Source organism: Pezoporus wallicus, unplaced genomic scaffold (genome assembly GCF_028554395.1).
Source record: "Pezoporus wallicus isolate ANWC-B61680 ecotype Strahan unplaced genomic scaffold, APGP_CSIRO_Pwel_v1 contig_8188, whole genome shotgun sequence".
NCBI lineage: Eukaryota > Metazoa > Chordata > Aves > Psittaciformes > Psittacidae > Pezoporus > Pezoporus wallicus.
Window position 1 is genome coordinate 293,900 of NW_026640104.1, and position 18,146 is coordinate 312,045.

The 18,146-nt window shown below is 50.2% G+C and overlaps 1 protein-coding gene across 6 annotated transcripts in view; it reads left to right on the forward strand.

Moving 5' to 3' along the window:
* Window positions 1–18,146, forward strand: part of CTBP2 (C-terminal binding protein 2) — a 139,145-nt gene that overhangs the window by 119,478 nt on the left and 1,521 nt on the right. For 4 of the 6 annotated variants that reach the window (XM_057417350.1, XM_057417351.1, XM_057417352.1 and 1 more), the window contains 7 exons: window positions 7,330–7,484; window positions 8,744–8,888; window positions 12,225–12,431; window positions 13,563–13,777; window positions 14,754–14,884; window positions 15,898–16,025; window positions 17,370–17,487. In XM_057417350.1, coding sequence (XP_057273333.1) covers window positions 7,330–7,484; window positions 8,744–8,888; window positions 12,225–12,431; window positions 13,563–13,777; window positions 14,754–14,884; window positions 15,898–16,025; window positions 17,370–17,487 — 1,099 coding nt within the window. Of the gene's footprint in view, window positions 1–3,033; window positions 3,277–7,329; window positions 7,485–8,743; window positions 8,889–12,224; window positions 12,432–13,562; window positions 13,778–14,753; window positions 14,885–15,897; window positions 16,026–17,369; window positions 17,488–18,146 lie in introns of those variants that run through there. The other 2 variants (XM_057417353.1, XM_057417354.1) reach the window with 2 other exon arrangements.

Here is an 18,146-nt window from a genome sequence, read left to right on the forward strand (position 1 = left end):
ACTTTGCCATTTCACCACAAGGACTTGCTTTGCTCCTCTTGAAGTCACTCGTGTTAACTCAGCTGTTGGTGTTCATAGGCACAGATTTACCGCCCTGGCAGCCTGGGAATAACCAAAATCCTGGGGCATGAAGGACACGGACCTGTTTGAGTGAGCCCAGAGGAGGCCATGGAGATGCTCCGAGGGCTGGAGCAGCTCTGCTCTGGAGCCAGGCTGAGAGAGCTGGGCTGGGTCAGCCTGGAGAAGAGAAGGCTCCTGAAGGGGAGACCTGAGAGCAGCTCCAGTACCTAAAGTGGGTGCAAGAAGCCCAGAGAGGGGCTTTTGATAAGAACAAGTGGAAGGTGTCCCGGCCCATGGCAGGGGATTGGAATAGGATGAGCTTCGACGTCCCTTCCAACACAAACCACTCTGGGATTCTATGTTTCTATGAACACACCAACGATTTGACATGGCAGGTATACAGCAGAGATTACACGATACTATTCTATTACGGGTTTATTGTATTACAGCAGTTTATATACTTGTGGCTGTATCTAGACTACTCCTGGATGAGATTTCATTCAGTCCATAGATTATATCATAGAAGAAGAGTGCTCCAGAGTTTTACAAAGCTTCTGCTTGGCTTTCCTGCCCGGAGACTTCATCCCTGTGGCATCGGCAGTGGGTTACGCGTGTCTCAGTGCTTTAATAGGGGTACACAAAAGGAGGTGAAGAGGTGTACCTGTTTCTGGTGTATGTATCTACAGGAATTCAAGTAAGAGTAATAAAATATCACATATATATTCCCTGTGTTTTTTTCTGAGCATTTCTTTGTGGCTGCTGTCTCTTGCGCAGCTCAGCTAGGGACTGCGGTCACGGTGTTTGCATCAGCTAAACAAGGATATTGTTTTATATGGGAATTTCCCATTCATTTTTAAAAATACATCCCTAAAGGAAGCCCTGAGAAGTTATCTGGAAAGGGAAATGGCAGAAAGCCAGCTCTCATGTGCTGACGGGAAGAAATGTGCTGGAGGGGTCAGGAGTTTGCACAGGCTCTCCCCAACACCAGGTAAGAGTCTTTTCCTTCCCAGCAGGGCAGGAGGGGCCTTGCTGCCTCTTTGCCAATCTTCCTGGAGCTCTGGGGTTTCTCTCAAGTGTGATTTTCCCCATGGACCTGGGCTGGAAACCACCAGTGGCTGGAAACCACCTCTGGTTTGCCATTGTCCCCCTTCCCTTTGTGAGTGTGGAGCCCCATCAGCTCCAGCAGCAATATGCACATTGGTCCAAACACCAGGTCTCCTGTGAATGAGAGGATTTCACACTCTTTCCCTGGTAGGATCCTGGCAGTCTCAAAGATGCTTTGCTTCTATAAAAATAATCATGCCATGATTAGTTATAAAACACTGCATTTGTTGTCACTTCCTGTACTGGCTTCTCTCTGTGCAGTACCAAGTGTCTCCAGAGTATTTGCTATTAGAAATAACAGTAAATGTCTGTTTGTTTGGGTTTGTTTTTCCCCCTGTCTGTATGATAAGACTGCATTTTTGCATATACATTTATAAGGAAAAGCATTTATTAATAGGAAAAGTTAAGCGAAAGAAACAGCATCACTTGTGAGTACACTGCAGAAGAGGAGGATGGAAATCGGTGCTTTCCAAACACATCCCATCCTCACAGAAACCTTCCTTCAGCACTTTTTCAATGGCACCTTCACAGCTTGCACCTTTCTGCTTGCCAGTGGTACTACTACAGCTTGAAAACACCTCCTGTGTTATTGGTGATCCACAGAGGAGCTTCCCCTCCATGCGTCCCTAAAGCAGGATAAGCTCTGGTTTACAGCCATGGAAAGAGTGGCACGAGGCCACTGGGGAGTAGGGACCACTGAGCAACCTTGGAAGGGCACTGCAGGACCCTGGCTTGTAATGTAGGAGTGATGGCTGGGACAGGAACTCTGTGGAAAATTTGGAGTGCTCAAGCAATGGCAGTGTAAGTTCAAGAGAAAGATGTGCCTAGATTCCCTTGTCTTCTCCTTGGACACTGAATTTTAGGGAGGCTGACAGGTCTTTTGATGTTTCTATTACAAGGGGAAGCATTGCAGCCAGCACCATGCACCAGGTTTGGATTCCATGCCTGAAAATCAGTTTGAGAGCTCCAAGGCAGTTTGTGGAAATGCCACCGAAATCGCCCTGTTAATGGACTTACTCCACTCTCTAATCACAAATAGTAAGATGCAACATTAACAGTATTAAATAGGAGTGAGATGCAGAGATTTTTTTTCCTCATTTCTTGGATGAGGGCTGTCTCTGCTGTTGCTGCCTCTGGCAATGATGATGGCAACTGGAAAGAATAAAACCCAACTGCTCCAAGCTGTGAGCTGCTGCACGCTCTGGAGCTGAGGCATTGCACAAGGACGACCTGCCCTCATCACTGTGTCCTGCAGTGGCACGATTGGGATGATGGTGATTTGGGGCTGCTTTCACCTATGTGGGACAAACCAGGCAGGATGGATAAACTGGATGGACACCCCCAAGATGATGTGAGCCCTGCCCACAAGGAAGTGTTGTTTCTGATGCTAAACCCTAGTTGATTTACACAGCAAGAAGGATTGTGGCCCCTCATTTCAGGGTGCTAGATGAGATTGATCAGCCCAGCCTTGCTCTCCTGCAGTGCTTTGTGTTTGTTTTCATGGGGTTGCTGCTAAAGGCTATCAGCTTGTTTCTGGAGCCTTGCTCAATATGCTCTACATGGAAAGGCATGTTTCATTTTTAAGTTGAAGGGGGAAAAAAAAAAACCAACAACCCCCCCCCCCCGCACACACACACACAAAAACCCAAACAAACATAAAATGCAGCGTGGCACAGATTAAATCCATTCGAGACAACTCGAAGAGGGGGAAAAAAAACCACCCCGCCGTATGTGCAAATCAATAGGAGGAGGGGAGAGGAAGGGGGGAAAAAGCAACTGTGACATATACAAACCCTTTAGTGTGCATAGCAAAAGATTTTTTGGCTGGCACTCACATGATTTTATTCAAGGGCTGGGAAAGAGCTACGATTAGTTAAAAGCTTCGGCAAAGTCTGGAGGGAGTGCTCTGAAGAGTTGGGAGCCGCGCAGAGGTGACTGTAACTCCTCTCGCAATTCCAGGCTATTCTTCTGTGGCTCAGGACAAAAGCCTTTTCTTTTCCCTGCGTGTTCAAAGAGACATTTGTCTTGAGATGTTGCAGCTGTGGGCCACGGGATTGCCTGTTTGAAGATACCTCCTCGTAGACGAAAGGAGAGGCAGCGCACTGAAAAGTGGTAGTATTTTCTCGTGTGTGGGTTCCCCCCCTTCCTCCTCCCTCTCTCCTCCTCCACTGCCATGTGTGGTTTTTAATAAGAAGAAGAATGTGGAGGCAACATTTTCCAGGCAAGGGGAAATTTCCTGTTTCTTTTCTGTTTGTTTAATAAAGTGTGTAGTTGACTGTAAAACTGTAGCTACTCTGTCGTGAGCGGGTAATTCAGGCGAGCGTCAGGATCGCTTCTCGATGCACTTTTATATACTGCAAGTGAACATGTTTAAAGCCTTTTTTTCCCCCCTTTCTTTTTCTTTATTTCATCTATTTCCTTAATGCTGCGTGGCGGAGGCAACTGAGATTAATAAGAATTAGGCAAATGGCTTCTGCTTTTGTTGCTGTGAGATAGTACCAGCCGTCTTGCGGTCACACAAAGGCTGCCATTTAGCAGGGAGCACTCCCTAATTCTCTTGGCAGGGGTGCCATTGGGATCGGATACAAGTGGGTGGCAAAGGGGAGGAGCGGCAGGAAAGGACAAGCAGGCTTTGTGTATTAAAAATGAAACAAAAGCACTTTATACGGCGGGGCTGCGTGCAACAAGCCGGGGTGGAGTTTGAGTTCTCTGTGTGACTGCAAAACCTCTCCTGGGGTTTCTTTCCCCCCCCTTTCTTTCCATAAACCCTTCCTCCTCTCCCTCCTCCTTACGAGCTCTCCCTGCAATGCTGGCGAGGGTCCTCGGGCTGGAAATGCCTACAGAAAAATAGACAAGACGACTTGTTACAACTTTGGGAGCATGGCTGGGGCTTTGCGGGCAAAATCAGCTTCAGTTGGTGGGGGAGATGCTGGATTTGGGAGGCTGATCCCACTCCAGCTCCAAGGAGAGCTGGTCCATGGCGTTGCATCACTCGATGGAGTGGACCCAGTGGTGTTGGAAAGCGAATGGGTTAATGCTGTGATGTTTGATCAGGATTTAAGGGGGGGAGCGTGTGGTGTTTCATTACTTTCTGATCCATGGCATACCTCGTTCTTAATGAAGCAGGCGCATGCAGAGCAAACGTGTTGTATGAGCAGGGGTAAAAAGGAAAGCAGACTGAGTGCAGCTTGGTTTTGTCAGCTGAAATGGTTTGGGGTTGAGTGTGTTCGTGCAGGAGGCAGGAACCAGGACAGTGAAGAACAGATGCAGGGTGGTGGAGAGGCAAGGAGAGAGGCTGGCAAGGAAAATACACTGCGGGTTCAGGGGCAAACCTGACAGTGGTTTTTGTTAAGGTGTCATTTCCATACACTGTGCACTTCATCTCGTATTGATTTGCTCCAAAACTTCCCTTGTGGGGCTGAAGTAAATTCCCTTGTTGAAGATAGGGAAATGAGAGACCTGCCTCTGACCACCTCGCAGTTCCCAGCCAGCATTCACCCTCGGCGACTGCGCTTCTGTGTGCGGGCAAGGGTGACGTGCCTCACAAGCCTGTGTCATCGTGCACAATTACATCCCTAATCCCAAGCAAAGACACAGATGCTGCTCCAAAAAAAAAAGGAAAAAGCTGTGTTTCGTTTGACTTTCAAAGAAGCTTATGCAATGGCAGTGTAATAAACCCGTTATTTTAGGGCTCAGATTAAAGGTGAGCGTTTCAGATAACCCACGGTTTCATCTTCCATGTGCTACGCTCAAGGAAGCCACCACCAGCCTCCATGTGCCATTGCTCTGCCTTGAGGATGATCCTGGTCCCCAGCGGGCACTGAGCTCAGTTTGTCCAGATAGAGGATGGGGGTGGATGGGGGTGGCGGCCACCAGGGCTAGGACCACCATGGCCACCTTGCTTCCTTTGTATTTACAGTTGTGGTGTGAGGCTGGTACGTGATGCTCTAAGTCTTGGAGATCACACACGTTAGTGTTTAAGTCAGTGTTATAATTCACTGGCTTGTTAACTTGAGAAAATAATCTAGTTGTGGTGTAGGGCTTCACATAAGGATTGTGTAAGCACTCTGAGATTTGCACGTTTTTATTCTTGCTTATCTGCTTATGGCAAGCTTCTTTGCCTTATCCAAGTCATCCCAGCACTCTACCCTGCCTACTGATACACTTGCACTTCCATCTGGATGAAACGAGGGCAAACATCATGTATTACTTCCAGTACATGCTAATGGAGAGCTCAGTAGGAAAGACAGAGAGGAGAACCTGTTCCAAAGACTTTCATGTGTAATGCTGGATATCTCCTGTCAGGTCTGCTGGTTCATCATGTCTTAAAGCAGATTCAATAAAACAGGAGCAGAGAGCCATTAAACCCACTCCATTGAACCTGCCTGTTCCCATGGAGTTATTTTTTGCCCATATAAAACTAAAGTATGGTACCCCACTTTCATATGCAACAGTGTGGATCCTCCCTGGGGAGATGCTCTTCGTGCCATCATCACCCTGGCCCGTAGCGCCTGTCTGTCACATACACATCAGCTGGTGGAGATCTTACGAATACTTTACCTGGCAGCAACGTGGGCAAAAAGGCACATCTAATTTTCCCTTTAAAAAGAAACAAATTAGTTGCTCTTCTCATTAGTTTTTGACTCTCACTCTAATACCAGCTGGTGAAGGAGCCTCCAGTTCTTGGCTTTAGTCTGACTCACTCCAACAGTGCCACAGACAGTAGCATTTGTTCTGTAATGCCCTGTGTGAGATGTTTAACCTGCCAGAATATCCCAAAACAACTCCACGGAGTTCCCTCAGCCAAGCCCTGTGCTTGACCAGCAGTTTCACTGCGAGTAAGTAGGGATACCAGTGACGTGGCAGGGAAAAGGCGCTGATCCAGAAGGAGTGAAGGTGTTCACTATGTCTATTAGCCCCTCAATGAAAGGGATCTCACAGCCATTGTGCTTAAAGGTGAGCCAGATGTTGGCTGGTAGCCCTGGAAGGTTCCTGTGTGGAAGTAGAGGGGTCAGTTAGGAAAGGGGCTTTGTGGGGATTTGGAGGTTCAAACCCAAACCCTTCAGTCCCGGCTATCTCATGGTGCAGCAGCAGTAATAAAGCACCACTCTGTGCCCTGAGCACCTACTTCCCCTTCCTGTGTTCTTTCAAAACCCACCTGGGTAGCCAAAAAAGACAGATGGGATATGTTGTACAGATCCGATGTAATCCATGCCCTTACTGAGTGGTCAAAGGAGGCATAGAAATTTGCGTTGTCCAAAACTGAACTGGTTAATTCCAGGCAGAGCAATACACAGGGTACAAAATCAGCCTTCTGCAGCCCTTGGTGGGGATTGATCCTTTCCTCACCTCTGTCTGGAGAACATCATTGTGTGAAATGGGAAAACCACAGCACAGCTGAACAGAGCCCTCAGTACAAACTGTTTGAAGGGAGCAGCCCGTTGAGGTGTGTGTCAGTGTGAGAAGAGCAGTGTCCTGCATGTGCATGCAGCGCCACAGCAGCCATTTCATCCTGTATGGGCAGGTCCTTTGTGCTGGCTCCTAGAGCATCCTGTGGGATGCAGGGATAGACCGGGTTTGATTTTACAAGGTAAGCTGAGCTTTGCTGTTTCCAGCCTTTTGGTAGTTGGTAATAGAACAGAATATAAGCCTGAATCCTAAAGAGGTCTCTGTTATCCTGCTTTTTCTGTGATTTTCCAGTAACCCCTTTTTTTTTCATGGATGTCTCCTTGGATTTGTCTTTCAGAGGTGGTCAAAATGGTAAAGTCATTCCTTACAAAAACAGACCAAGTGTCAGCAGAGCGAAATCCCAGCCCTCCTGCAGGCAGGGAAAAACTTACTGCTGGCTTGGGTTTCACTGCTAAGATGTGAAATAGAGCAGTTGAAGAGGCGGCAGCTCTGGATTATGCTGGTTTGGTTGAAACGTGGCTTGTGTTGGTGAAGATCAGCACAGTGGAGATACATCCCCATTGAGTGCCAGTGTTCATCCCTGTCCTGCCAGCAGGCTTCCTTGTGTTTATACCCCAGAGAGAGACCCGAACCGTGTGCTGACTTCACACTGCATTGCCATCGTCCCTTGATATTCATTGTTCAAGCTGAAACCATGTGCTGCTGAGCACACACAGGTACCCCTTGCTGTACAAGCCATGCTCCTTCTGCTTGCAGGTATTCGCCCCCAGATCATGAACGGCCCCATGCACCCGCGGCCGCTGGTGGCACTGCTGGACGGCAGGGACTGCACGGTGGAGATGCCCATTCTGAAGGACCTGGCCACGGTTGCTTTCTGTGACGCACAATCAACTCAGGAGATTCATGAGAAGGTAACGTGAGCTACAACGGTAGCTGCGGGCGGCGTGCTCTGGTCATCCTCTCCCTGCTCTTCTTGAGCAGAAAGGGTACGAAGGTGCTCTCTGAGTCCATCAGCAGAAATCACTGCAGATTAAAGTTCATCGAGGATGGTTTAGAAGCCAGATGTTATTTGGGGGAAAATAGTCACCTTATCTCTTTGCATCAGGCTTTTTACATCAATAACATGAATGTTTCTCACGTTGTTTAAAGTCCGCTTGCTCAATGCAGCAGTAACACTCTGCACCTCTCCAGAGTACAGCAGGGTTGCTCTGGCTTTGCTAACAGCATCCCACGCTGCAGCCGATGGGTCTCTTCTGGTCATTTCTCCCCCTCGGGCAATGGGTGAGGTTTGGGCATCATGCAGGCAGATCCATGCAGTGTGGATGGGCCTTATGGGTGTTTCTGCTTGGAAGCTCAACCACTTGTAAATATTTCTTTAAAGCATATTGGTAGTGCACGTTTAGACAGCTCCAATGAGATCTGAAGTGATCAGAAATCACTTCCAGGATCTGGGAAAGAGAACTACAAATAGCAGCAGTGCTGATCTTTGCAGTGCTTCAGGTATTAAATGAGGGGGAAGGGGGGGGGGGGGGGATTTGTGAGACGCTGACAGATGATAGATGAGCCAGTCTTGGAGAATTTGGCTAGGTCTTGAGGTTATGGAGTTCTGAAATAGCTTATGGTGAGCACTAATGATGGTTTGAATCTTCACTGAAGGGGATGAAGTGCAGCGTTATGTGATGGCACAGCCTCATGTGGATCTTTTTAGGGACTCTTGAAAACGCACAGAAAAGGTTAATGTGAACAGTGTGACAGGGACTTGAACGAACAGCACGCAAAAGAAGGTTGAGGAGTCATGAGTGACACACGGTCGTGTTCAAAACCAGCAGATACTGCTGTAAAACCTAATTCTTTTTTAAAGGCAGAATTACTGCTGTCGGGAGCAGAGGGATAACAACCTGGAAAAGGGTCCAGGTGAGTGACAGGCTCAGTTCTCCACTGCCTCGGTTCCTCAGATGTAACAGCATCATTTTCAGATACCCATTTAGTCTGTACGCAGAGGGAATGGCCGCAGTACCGGTGCATCACACCCGTGATGGCTTTGCTGGCAGCCTGGGTCAGACAGTAGTAACTCAGCAGTAAAAATAGACCATGTATTGTGTAACCTCCTCGATTCAGGAGCTGCCGATGTCCCGTCCTGATGGCTCCTGACCCCTCTGTTCTGTTGCAGGTATTAAACGAAGCCGTTGGGGCGATGATGTACCACACCATCACGCTGACTCGGGAAGACCTAGAGAAGTTCAAAGCCTTACGGGTCATCGTTCGAATAGGCAGCGGCTACGACAACATTGACATCAAAGCTGCGGGGGAGCTCGGTAGGTCTCAGCTCTGCACCCGATTCGCTCTGTGTCCCTCTGCGTGTTTAAAATCAGTACAGGTACCTGCTGCTTCCCATGCGAGCGTGTTGGCAAAGCAGAGGTACAGGAAGGACCCCCCAAAGGGGGCTGATTTAGGCCCTAAAGTTACAGATATGGTTTAGATTCTTCTGCATGTAGAGATGATGATGAGAAAACTTGACCATGAGGTAAACAGAACGGTGCAGCTTTAGAAGGCAGCTGTTAGGCTCCTACTGCATTAAAACTGTTCCATCTCAGTTCCTTGCTCCTGTGCTGTCCCTGGTTCCAGGTGCCTGCTTGTGCCAACAGGTATTTGTATGCCTGTTCTATTTCTGAGTTGATCTAGCTTTAAAAACATTGGAGGAAGGGTGGGTTAGTGTGTTTTCTTAGGTGAGATCAGTCTTCTGATCTGATCTGATCTTATCTGATCTCATTCTTGGAGCGATAGAACCTTGGAATGGTTTGGGTCAGAAGGATGGTTAAAGCAGCACAGCTTCTCTGGGCACCCTGTGCCAGCGCCTCAGCACCCTCACAGGGAAGAGCTTCTGCCTAAGAGCTCATCTCAGTCTCCCCTCGGCCAGGTTCAAGCCATTCCCCTTGGCCTGTCCCTACATCCCTTGTCTAAAGCCCCTCTTCCAGTTCCTTGTCATGCCCACACCACCGGGAAGGCAACGTGTCGGATGGTGGAGCAGGAATTGTGCATTGCGTTGTTGCTGCCTCCTTTGCAATCTCATCAAATGTGCCTCAGGAACTTACAAAAGAGCTTTACTGTGGGTACATATCACATGAGATGCCAAAATAGAGAGGGTCACGTTGTCAGGAAGCGGACCGTACATCTAGCTATGGGATATTTCAGCACGCCTTGGTTTGAGGGGTACATGCTCAGACAGTGCTGGGGTCACCCAGTTTCTATGCTGGTTTGGCTGGCCACAGAGACCTTTGGTTGCACACCCCCAGCTACAAGAGCTCAACTGTAGCCTGATTTTAACAGCTGAGTTCTAACTGGTTTTGATCATCCCAACATTCAGTCTATCATCAAGCACAATAGTGTTTCAGATATCTTGTATTAAAGGTTATCTCTGGGGAAGTGAGGAATAACAACCATCTCACGTGAGCCATTTTACAGAGATCATTGTGATAAGAGAGTTTCAAATAGCCATTCCTATAAAAAGCAATTCTCAATACACTGAATTATTCTCTTTTTCGAGAGGAGAACAGTATCTTCCCAACGTAATGGTTTCTTCATGTTTTAAGCTCTTATTGTTATTATCCATTATAACAATATTCTGAGGCTTTGAACAGCAAGAAAGGACAAATATAACGAATAAGGTAATGGGATGCTGCAGTATAATCCTTCTTTTTATACTTGGCAAATTGGGTGGCCAAATGATGTGGTTTCGAGTAGAAAATGTAATGACTACCCACAAATGTGGCGTAAAGTTTAATTGGGTTTGCTTTCCGTAAGGTAGTTTTTAAACTGTGTAGTCAGTAAATGACCGGGGTCTAAACACTGTTGGTGGGGCTGGGTTTGACCCACTATAAAACCCCCCAGAGCCAGATGCTGGTGTTGAGCCATCCGCTGTGGGTATCTATCCCCTGGTACCAGCAGCTCCTGGGGGCACAAGAATAAATAATGATGTGAAGCTGATGGAAAGGCAGCCTGGTGTCACCCAGCTCTGTAAGCAAGTGGTCCATCAGAAAGGGATGGGTGCTGGCAGGGTTGGTGATGGGGACCCTTGGCAGAGCTGCAGGCTGATGGAGACCTGCCCATCACCTTCTTGTCTCTTCCGCCATGAGCAGCCATAGCCTCTGCTCACAGATGGGCAGGAGCAGTTGTCTGATGCTTCAATGTGTTTTCTTCTTGGGAAGCTCTCCATACCCTCCATTAGGGACTTGGGCAGACGGTCAGATGGCTTCTGGGCTGCACCCACATCTATGAGGTAAATCAAAAGGTCCCCTCTGTGGAAGAAATGGGGAATGTAAAATGAGACATCAGCTTTAAGAGCTTGTGGGGACCAGAGCCCTGTGTCCCCATCATCTAAAAGAGAGAGGAGGTGAGCAGTGCTGGTTGGTGGTGGGTTTTTCACCCTGCAGGGTCAGTGAGTTTTTCTCCCAGTTCCCGTAAGTCTTTCAAATAGCTGCAGGGTGGAAAACAGTTTTACAAAGGAGTGGAGGGACAGGACAAGGGGAATGGCTTTAACCTGCCAGAGGGGAGACTGAGATGAGCTCTTAGGCAGAAGCTCTTCCCTGTGAGGGTGCTGAGGCGCTGGCACAGGGTGCCCAGAGAAGCTGTGGCTGCCCCATCCCTGGCAGTGTTCAAGGCCAGGTTGGACACAGGGGCTTGGAGCAAGCTGCTCTAGTGGAAGGTGTCCCTGCCCGTGGCAGGGGTTGGAACTGGAGGAGCTTTAAGGTCCCTTCCAACACAAACCAGGCTGACAAAAACAGCAGAGCAGCTCCTGGGAGCAGGGGTATTGGCAGGGGATGGGATTTTGAGTCAGTGCCCCTCACAGTGGAAGGGAATTTTCTTACTCTTTCTGTATCTCCTACTTGTTCTACCCATGGTATCTATTCAAAGGCCCCAGTCCAGTAGAGCACCCAAATACACATCCACCTTTAAATGTGTGTGTAAATCACATTGAATCTGGTGGGATATAAGCTCTGCTGAATAGACATGACATTAAGCACATCCTTACCCATGTTACCCAAGCCAGAACCTGGATGGGGCCATAATCAGGGAGGCATTTTCAGTGAACTTAATACTTACAGCTCCAAGCACTTTAAGATAAACCTTTTGTGGCTAAGGAACAAATGATGGTGAACATGCTGTGGTGGCAGTGGTCACCCCGTGTCTCGCAATGGGGTGTTTTGACTGTTCTAGTGCTTGTTAGTGAAAGGAGAAGCTGGCCCTGCCACCGACGTGGTGCACCAAACCTTGGTCCCTAAATAACTTAATGCTTGAACAGTGTTGTTCTGGAAAAGGAGTGACTTCTGCCAGTGAAATTTAAGTCCCTTTGATGATAGATTAAACTGAAGTGAGACCTTTGCTGCTGGGGTTACTCCTGTGTAGCTGCCACACTCGAAACCTGTGCTTGTCCTTCCTCCTTAAGGGTATGGGGGACCCCTCAGTGTTACCGGTCATGGTGTGCTTTGCAGAGATTTCAGGCTGCTGCACCTGAACCACGCACATCCTCAGTAGCCGTTACTCCAATGCTTTAAGCAATGATGCACTTGGGTGACGTGAGGGTGAAGGGCTGGATCCCCCCGTCCGCTTTGCCCCCCGATCCATGGCTGCTCTCTGTGGCATTGCTTCCGCAGGGATCGCCGTCTGCAACATCCCGTCGGCGGCGGTGGAGGAGACGGCCGACTCCACCATCTGCCACGTCCTCAACCTGTACCGCCGCAACACGTGGCTCTACCAGGCGCTGCGGGAAGGCACGAGGGTGCAGAGCGTGGAGCAGATCCGGGAGGTGGCCTCCGGAGCCGCCCGCATCCGGGGGGAGACGCTCGGCCTCATCGGCTTCGGTACGTTGGCAAAGGGATGCACGCGGTGCAGCGCTGGCACAGGGCTCATCCGCTGAGGGGTCCTCGGCACCAATTCACTGCCCTTTGAAGGACCCAAAATGAGCATTTCCCAAACCAGAACCATTGATGTAACGTGGAGAGAGCATCTTACGTTGGATTGGGGGGAGAAAGGAGATGCATTTTGTTAAGCCTTTACTGAGTCCAAGAAGGACCACACCTGGTAATGCTGCCATCCTCTCCCACAAAACCCATTCCTGAGTCACAGCACCGCCAGCCCAGCTCCTCCTGAGCCATTCCGGAGTAAAACAAGGTTTGTCTTCAGTTCACCTATAGCTGTAGGGAGTGTCAGCATGAGAGGTGGCAGCACCTCTGCTGACAGCCCTCCTGGGTATCCCTATTGGTAGCCAAGCCCAGCCATCACACGATGGGTCAGGAGGTGCATTGAGGCAACAGCAGCTCATCCAGCACTTGGTGGCCCGACACATACAAAACAGAGCAGAGATTTGGTGAGGCTGGAGCAGCAGATTGGGGTCAGTCTGTCAGGGTCAGGGTGAGGATGGCAGCATGTGCCCAGCTGTGCGCTCACATCTGGCTGCCCACGCAGGCACCCAGCTGATGTCCCCTTGTCAACCACGCAGCTCTGGGGCACCGGTACAGCATTAAGTGTGTGTGTGCATGGGGGGACATCGCTGTGCACCCAAACCAGGCACGTGCAGGGCCCCTGCACTGCTCCCAGCTGGAACAACTGACATTGAAACCATTGAGGCTTGGCACACAGGGCACACGGAGCCTGCCCAGCCGGTGGATCCAGTGATGCTGCAGCCCTTCCCCAGCACAGCATCCACACAGCCCTTTGCTTCCAAGCCACGACAGTTGTCTCTGTCATGCCCAATTAGCCAGCCAGAGGCTGGAAACCTCCCCATCCCAAAGAAGCTGTCTGAAAGGGAAGGTGGAGCTTTTTGCCTTCCCTCTTCATCACTCCTTGCTAGACACAGCACCCCAGAGGATTGTTCCTCTGAGGAGCCCAGGGGGTCCCACAGCAGCCCCAGGGCCACGCTGGGGTGTCAGGGGCTCAATGGGAAGGTGGGAATGGGTTAAATGAGCCCCTCTCTTTGCTCCCTTCGCACACAGGTCGCACTGCGCAGGCGGTCGCAGTCCGAGCCAAGGCGTTCGGCTTCAACGTGATCTTTTATGACCCGTACCTGCAGGATGGGATTGAGAGGTCCCTGGGGGTCCAGCGGGTCTACACACTGCAGGACCTGCTCTACCAGAGCGACTGTGTCTCGTTGCACTGTAACCTTAATGAACACAACCACCACCTTATCAACGACTTCACGATCAAGCAGGTAATTCACCTTGTGTGCATAGGATCATGGAATGGTTGGGTTTGGAAGGGACCTTAAAGCTCATCCAGTCCCAATCCCCTGCCACGGGCAGGGACACCTTCCACTAGAGCAGCTTGCTCATGATCAAGGAGATGTTCTGCTCTTCAGCGGTGTTCCCTCTGGTCATGGCCACTGCCTCGGTGCCTATGGGTTACCTCCACATTACTGCTTGCACCCAACAGCCCGTTTGTCTCCCCACTGTGTTTATTGGGGTGTAGCGTGCTGCCAGGTAAGTGAGCCCTGTGCCCATGGTGTAGTGGCAACGGCAGAAGCAGACTTTGCTTGCCAATACCACCCAGAGCTAGACTTCTGTAGAAAACCAGAAGAGGCCACAAGGATGCTCAGGGGCTGGAGCACCTCCTGTATGAAGACAGGCTGAGGAAGTTGGGGCTGTTCAGCCTGGAGAAGAGAAGGCTGCGTGGAGACCTCAGAGCAGCTTCCAGTATCTGAAGGGGGCCTGTAGGGATGCTGCGGAGGGACTCCTCATTAGGGACTGCAGTGACAGGACAAGGGGTAATGGGTTCAAACTTAAACAGGGGAAGTTCAGGTTGGAGCAAAGGCAGAAGCTCTTTCCTGTGAGGGTGCTGAGGTGCTGGCACAGGGTGCCCAGAGAAGCTGTGGCTGCCCCATCCCTGGCAGTGTTCAAGGCCAGGTTGGACACAGGGGCTTGGAGCAAGCTGCTCTAGTGGAAGGTGTCCCTGCCCGTGGCAGGGGTTGGAGCTGGGTGAGCTTTAAGGTCCCTTCCAACACAAATCAGTCTGGGGGTTCTATCAAACCACATACACTGGGATGGGGATTGCTTGGGGCTGGAGCGCAGCAGCACAGCATGGGAAGTGATGTACAGTCCTGGATGGAGGCACCCCGGGGCACCCACTGCTGCATCGGGATGGGGTAGGACCAGGTCCCTGCATGGGGCTGACTCTCCTCTCTCTGCCAGATGAGGCAGGGAGCGTTCCTGGTGAACACAGCACGCGGGGGACTGGTGGACGAGAAGGCCTTAACCCAAGCCCTGAAGGAGGGACGGATACGAGGGGCTGCGCTTGACGTGCACGAGTCTGAACCGTTCAGGTACCGCTGCTGCTCCTGAGGCTGCTCCTTGGGGTACCATCAACACACAGCACCCTGAGGCTGCTCCTTGGGGTACCATCAGCACACAGCACCCTGAGGCTGTTCCTTGGGGTACCATCAGCACACAGCACCCTGAGGCTGCTCCTTGGGGTACCATCAACACACAGCACCCTGAGGCTGTTCCTTGGGGTACCATCAACACACAGCACCCTGAGGCTGTTCCTTGGGGTACCATCAGCACACAGCACCCTGAGGCTGTTCTTTGGGGTACCATCAGCACACAGCACCCTGAGGCTGTTCCTTGGGGTACCATCAGCACACAGCACCCTGAGGCTGTTCCTTGGGGTACCATCAACACACAGCACCCTGAGGCTGTTCCTTGGGGTACCATCAACACACAGCACCCTGAGGCTGTTCCTTGGGGTACCATCAGCACACAGCACCCTGAGGCTGTTCCTTGGGGTACCATCAGCACACAGCACCCTGAGGCTGCTCCTTGGGGTACCATCAGCACACAGCACCCTGAGGCTGTTCCTTGGGGTACCATCAACACACAGCACCCTGAGGCTGCTCCTTGGGGTACCATCAGCACACAGCACCCTGAGGCTGGTCACACCGTGGGGCAGTCCCATGAGGTGGGAAAACCAACACCCTGTAACACTGGTGTGCTCTGCTGGCACAAGGGTTACAAATGCAGAGACACCCCAAGCAGTGATTCCCATGGGAGCACTAAGACCTACCCGCAGCAGGCTGGGTTTCAGCCCTGTTGGCTCTTGCTTGGTGTATTTTCATATTGGAAGCTGCTCCCTTTCCTTCTGTGGCCATTTGGGATTGGCAGGACTCTGCCAGGTCGCCCCCAGCACAGGAGCCATGGGTGAGGGGCTGGGGAAGGAGGCTTGCATACACGTAGGGCAGGCCGTTTGCTGATGCTGACATCCTTTACTCTCTCTTTAAACATGGATCAATGCCTTTCTAAACATGGATCAATGCCTTTTTCTTCCCCCCTCTCCCAGTTTTGCTCAAGGCCCATTGAAAGATGCTCCTAACTTAATCTGTACCCCACACACGGCCTGGTACAGCGAGCAGGCGTCCCTGGAAATGAGAGAAGCTGCTGCTACTGAAATCCGGCGTGCCATCACAGGTACCCAGCCCGTGTGCGTGCTGGAACGGGAGCAGGAGGGGCAGGGATGGGGCTGCACCATGGCCATGTCCCTGTAGGAGACTGGGAAAAGGGTTTGAATCCCATTGTCCTCCCAGTACAAGAGCTGAGAAACCAAACTCTTTACCTTTTTGTCCTTCAGGTGTGCTGGTGGTTGGTGAAGGGGTTGGGGGGTTTGGGTTTGGTTCTTTACATCAGTGGGGCGCTTGTGCAGTGTGCCAAAGACTGATGTCTGTGACTGGGAATGACGATGAAACAGTCACTGCAGCAATAATTGCTGCCCCTTTGAATGGTGCTAACCCAGAAGATGCTGCAGAGCATCACAGACAGCGTATGAAAACCCAAAACCTGCCCCATGGAAGGCTTCATGTTAACATGGAGGGCACAGCTTCATGTCAGGCTAGCCCCTGCTTTGAAAGCAGTGGGTCAAGGAAACGTTTCCTAAAGCAGAAAGTTGGGATGGGGTGGGAAAATGGTTTCCAACCCTGCACCTTGGGATGGCCAAAATCTCCTCCTGAAACAAGGGATATGGGATTTTTATCCCCATTCTTTACAGTAACTATATATATATATATGATTTCATATACATATACATATTGATTGATTGAGGGGACTGGAGCCCCTCCCATATGAAGATGGGCTGAGAAAGTTGGGGCTGTTCAGCCTGGAGAAGAGAAGCTGCGTGGAGACCTCAGAGCAGCTTCCAGTATCTGAAAGGGGCCTATAGGGATGCTGAGGAGGGACTCTTCTTTAGGGACTGTAGTGACAGGACAAGGGGTAACGGGTTAAAACTTAAACAGGGGAAGTTTAGATTGGATATAAGGAGGAAATTCTTTCCTGTGAGGGTGGTGAGGCACTGGAATGGGTTGTCCAGGGAGGTTGTGAATGCTCCATCCCTGGTGGTGTTCAAGGCCAGGTTGGACAGAGCCTTGGGTGATATGGTTTAGTGTGAGGTGTCCCTGCCCACGGCAGGAGGGGCTGGAACTTGGTGATCTTAAGGTCCTTTCCAACCCTAACTATTCTATAATTATTTTTATATATATATATATATATACACACACATATACACAAACTATATATATATATACATATATATACACACTAATAGTGTAACATATATATAGTATATGCAGTATATATACAATAACTATATATATTACAATAACTATATATATACAGACATACATATATAACACATATATATATAGTGTGTGTGTGTGTGTATGTATATATATACACATATATAAATGAAGAAATTGTGGCTTACGAGAGGATGCTAAAGCTGGGACCCTCCTGACACACACTTCCCTTTATCGCCAACTCCAGGGCGCATCCCAGAAAGCCTAAGGAACTGCGTCAATAAGGAATTCTTTGTCACGACGGCTCCGTGGTCAGTAATAGATCAGCAAGCGATCCATCCGGAGCTCAATGGTGCCGCGTACAGGTAAAGCGGGGAACAGGAGCCCTGCAGCTCCCCTGGCTGGGCCGGGGATGGGTTTGGGGCTCCGGCTCTGAAGTGAGCCTGGAAGCTCTGTAACAAAGCCCCTCTGTGCTGGCTCAGCTTGGTGGCCGAGATCCCCCTCCCTGGGGACCGCAGTCACAGCGCTGGGGTTACAAGAGATGCTTGATGTAATTGTGGGGTTAGGAAGCCTCTTGTTCCTAAAGCCTCTGTTCTGCTGGGCCAGCAGCCACTTGTACAGCACCACTGTTAGTGCCGGGACCCCCCTCCCCAGGGCCATGAGCAGGCAGATGGAACTTCTAAACCGAATTCACTGTGAGCCCAGCCCAGGTAATGGGGCAATGAGCTAGGAGCAGAACTCCACCAGAAGCCCATAGTCAGGTAGCCTCATTCCCATCTAAATCCCAGGAATTAGGGTTACTTACTGCTCCCCTTTGGATAGCTCAAAGGATGCTGATAGGAGATAGGAGATATGAGGACGTAGCTGGAGCACAGGCACCCTTCACCAGATCACCATTGCCAAAAATACTAGATACCAAAAAAACCTGCAATTCACTGGAGCAAATGCTCACTTTGACCAGCAGAATGTGTAGACCAAAACATCCACACCTGGTGAAAGCATCCCCCATGGTCCTGCTCCAAAG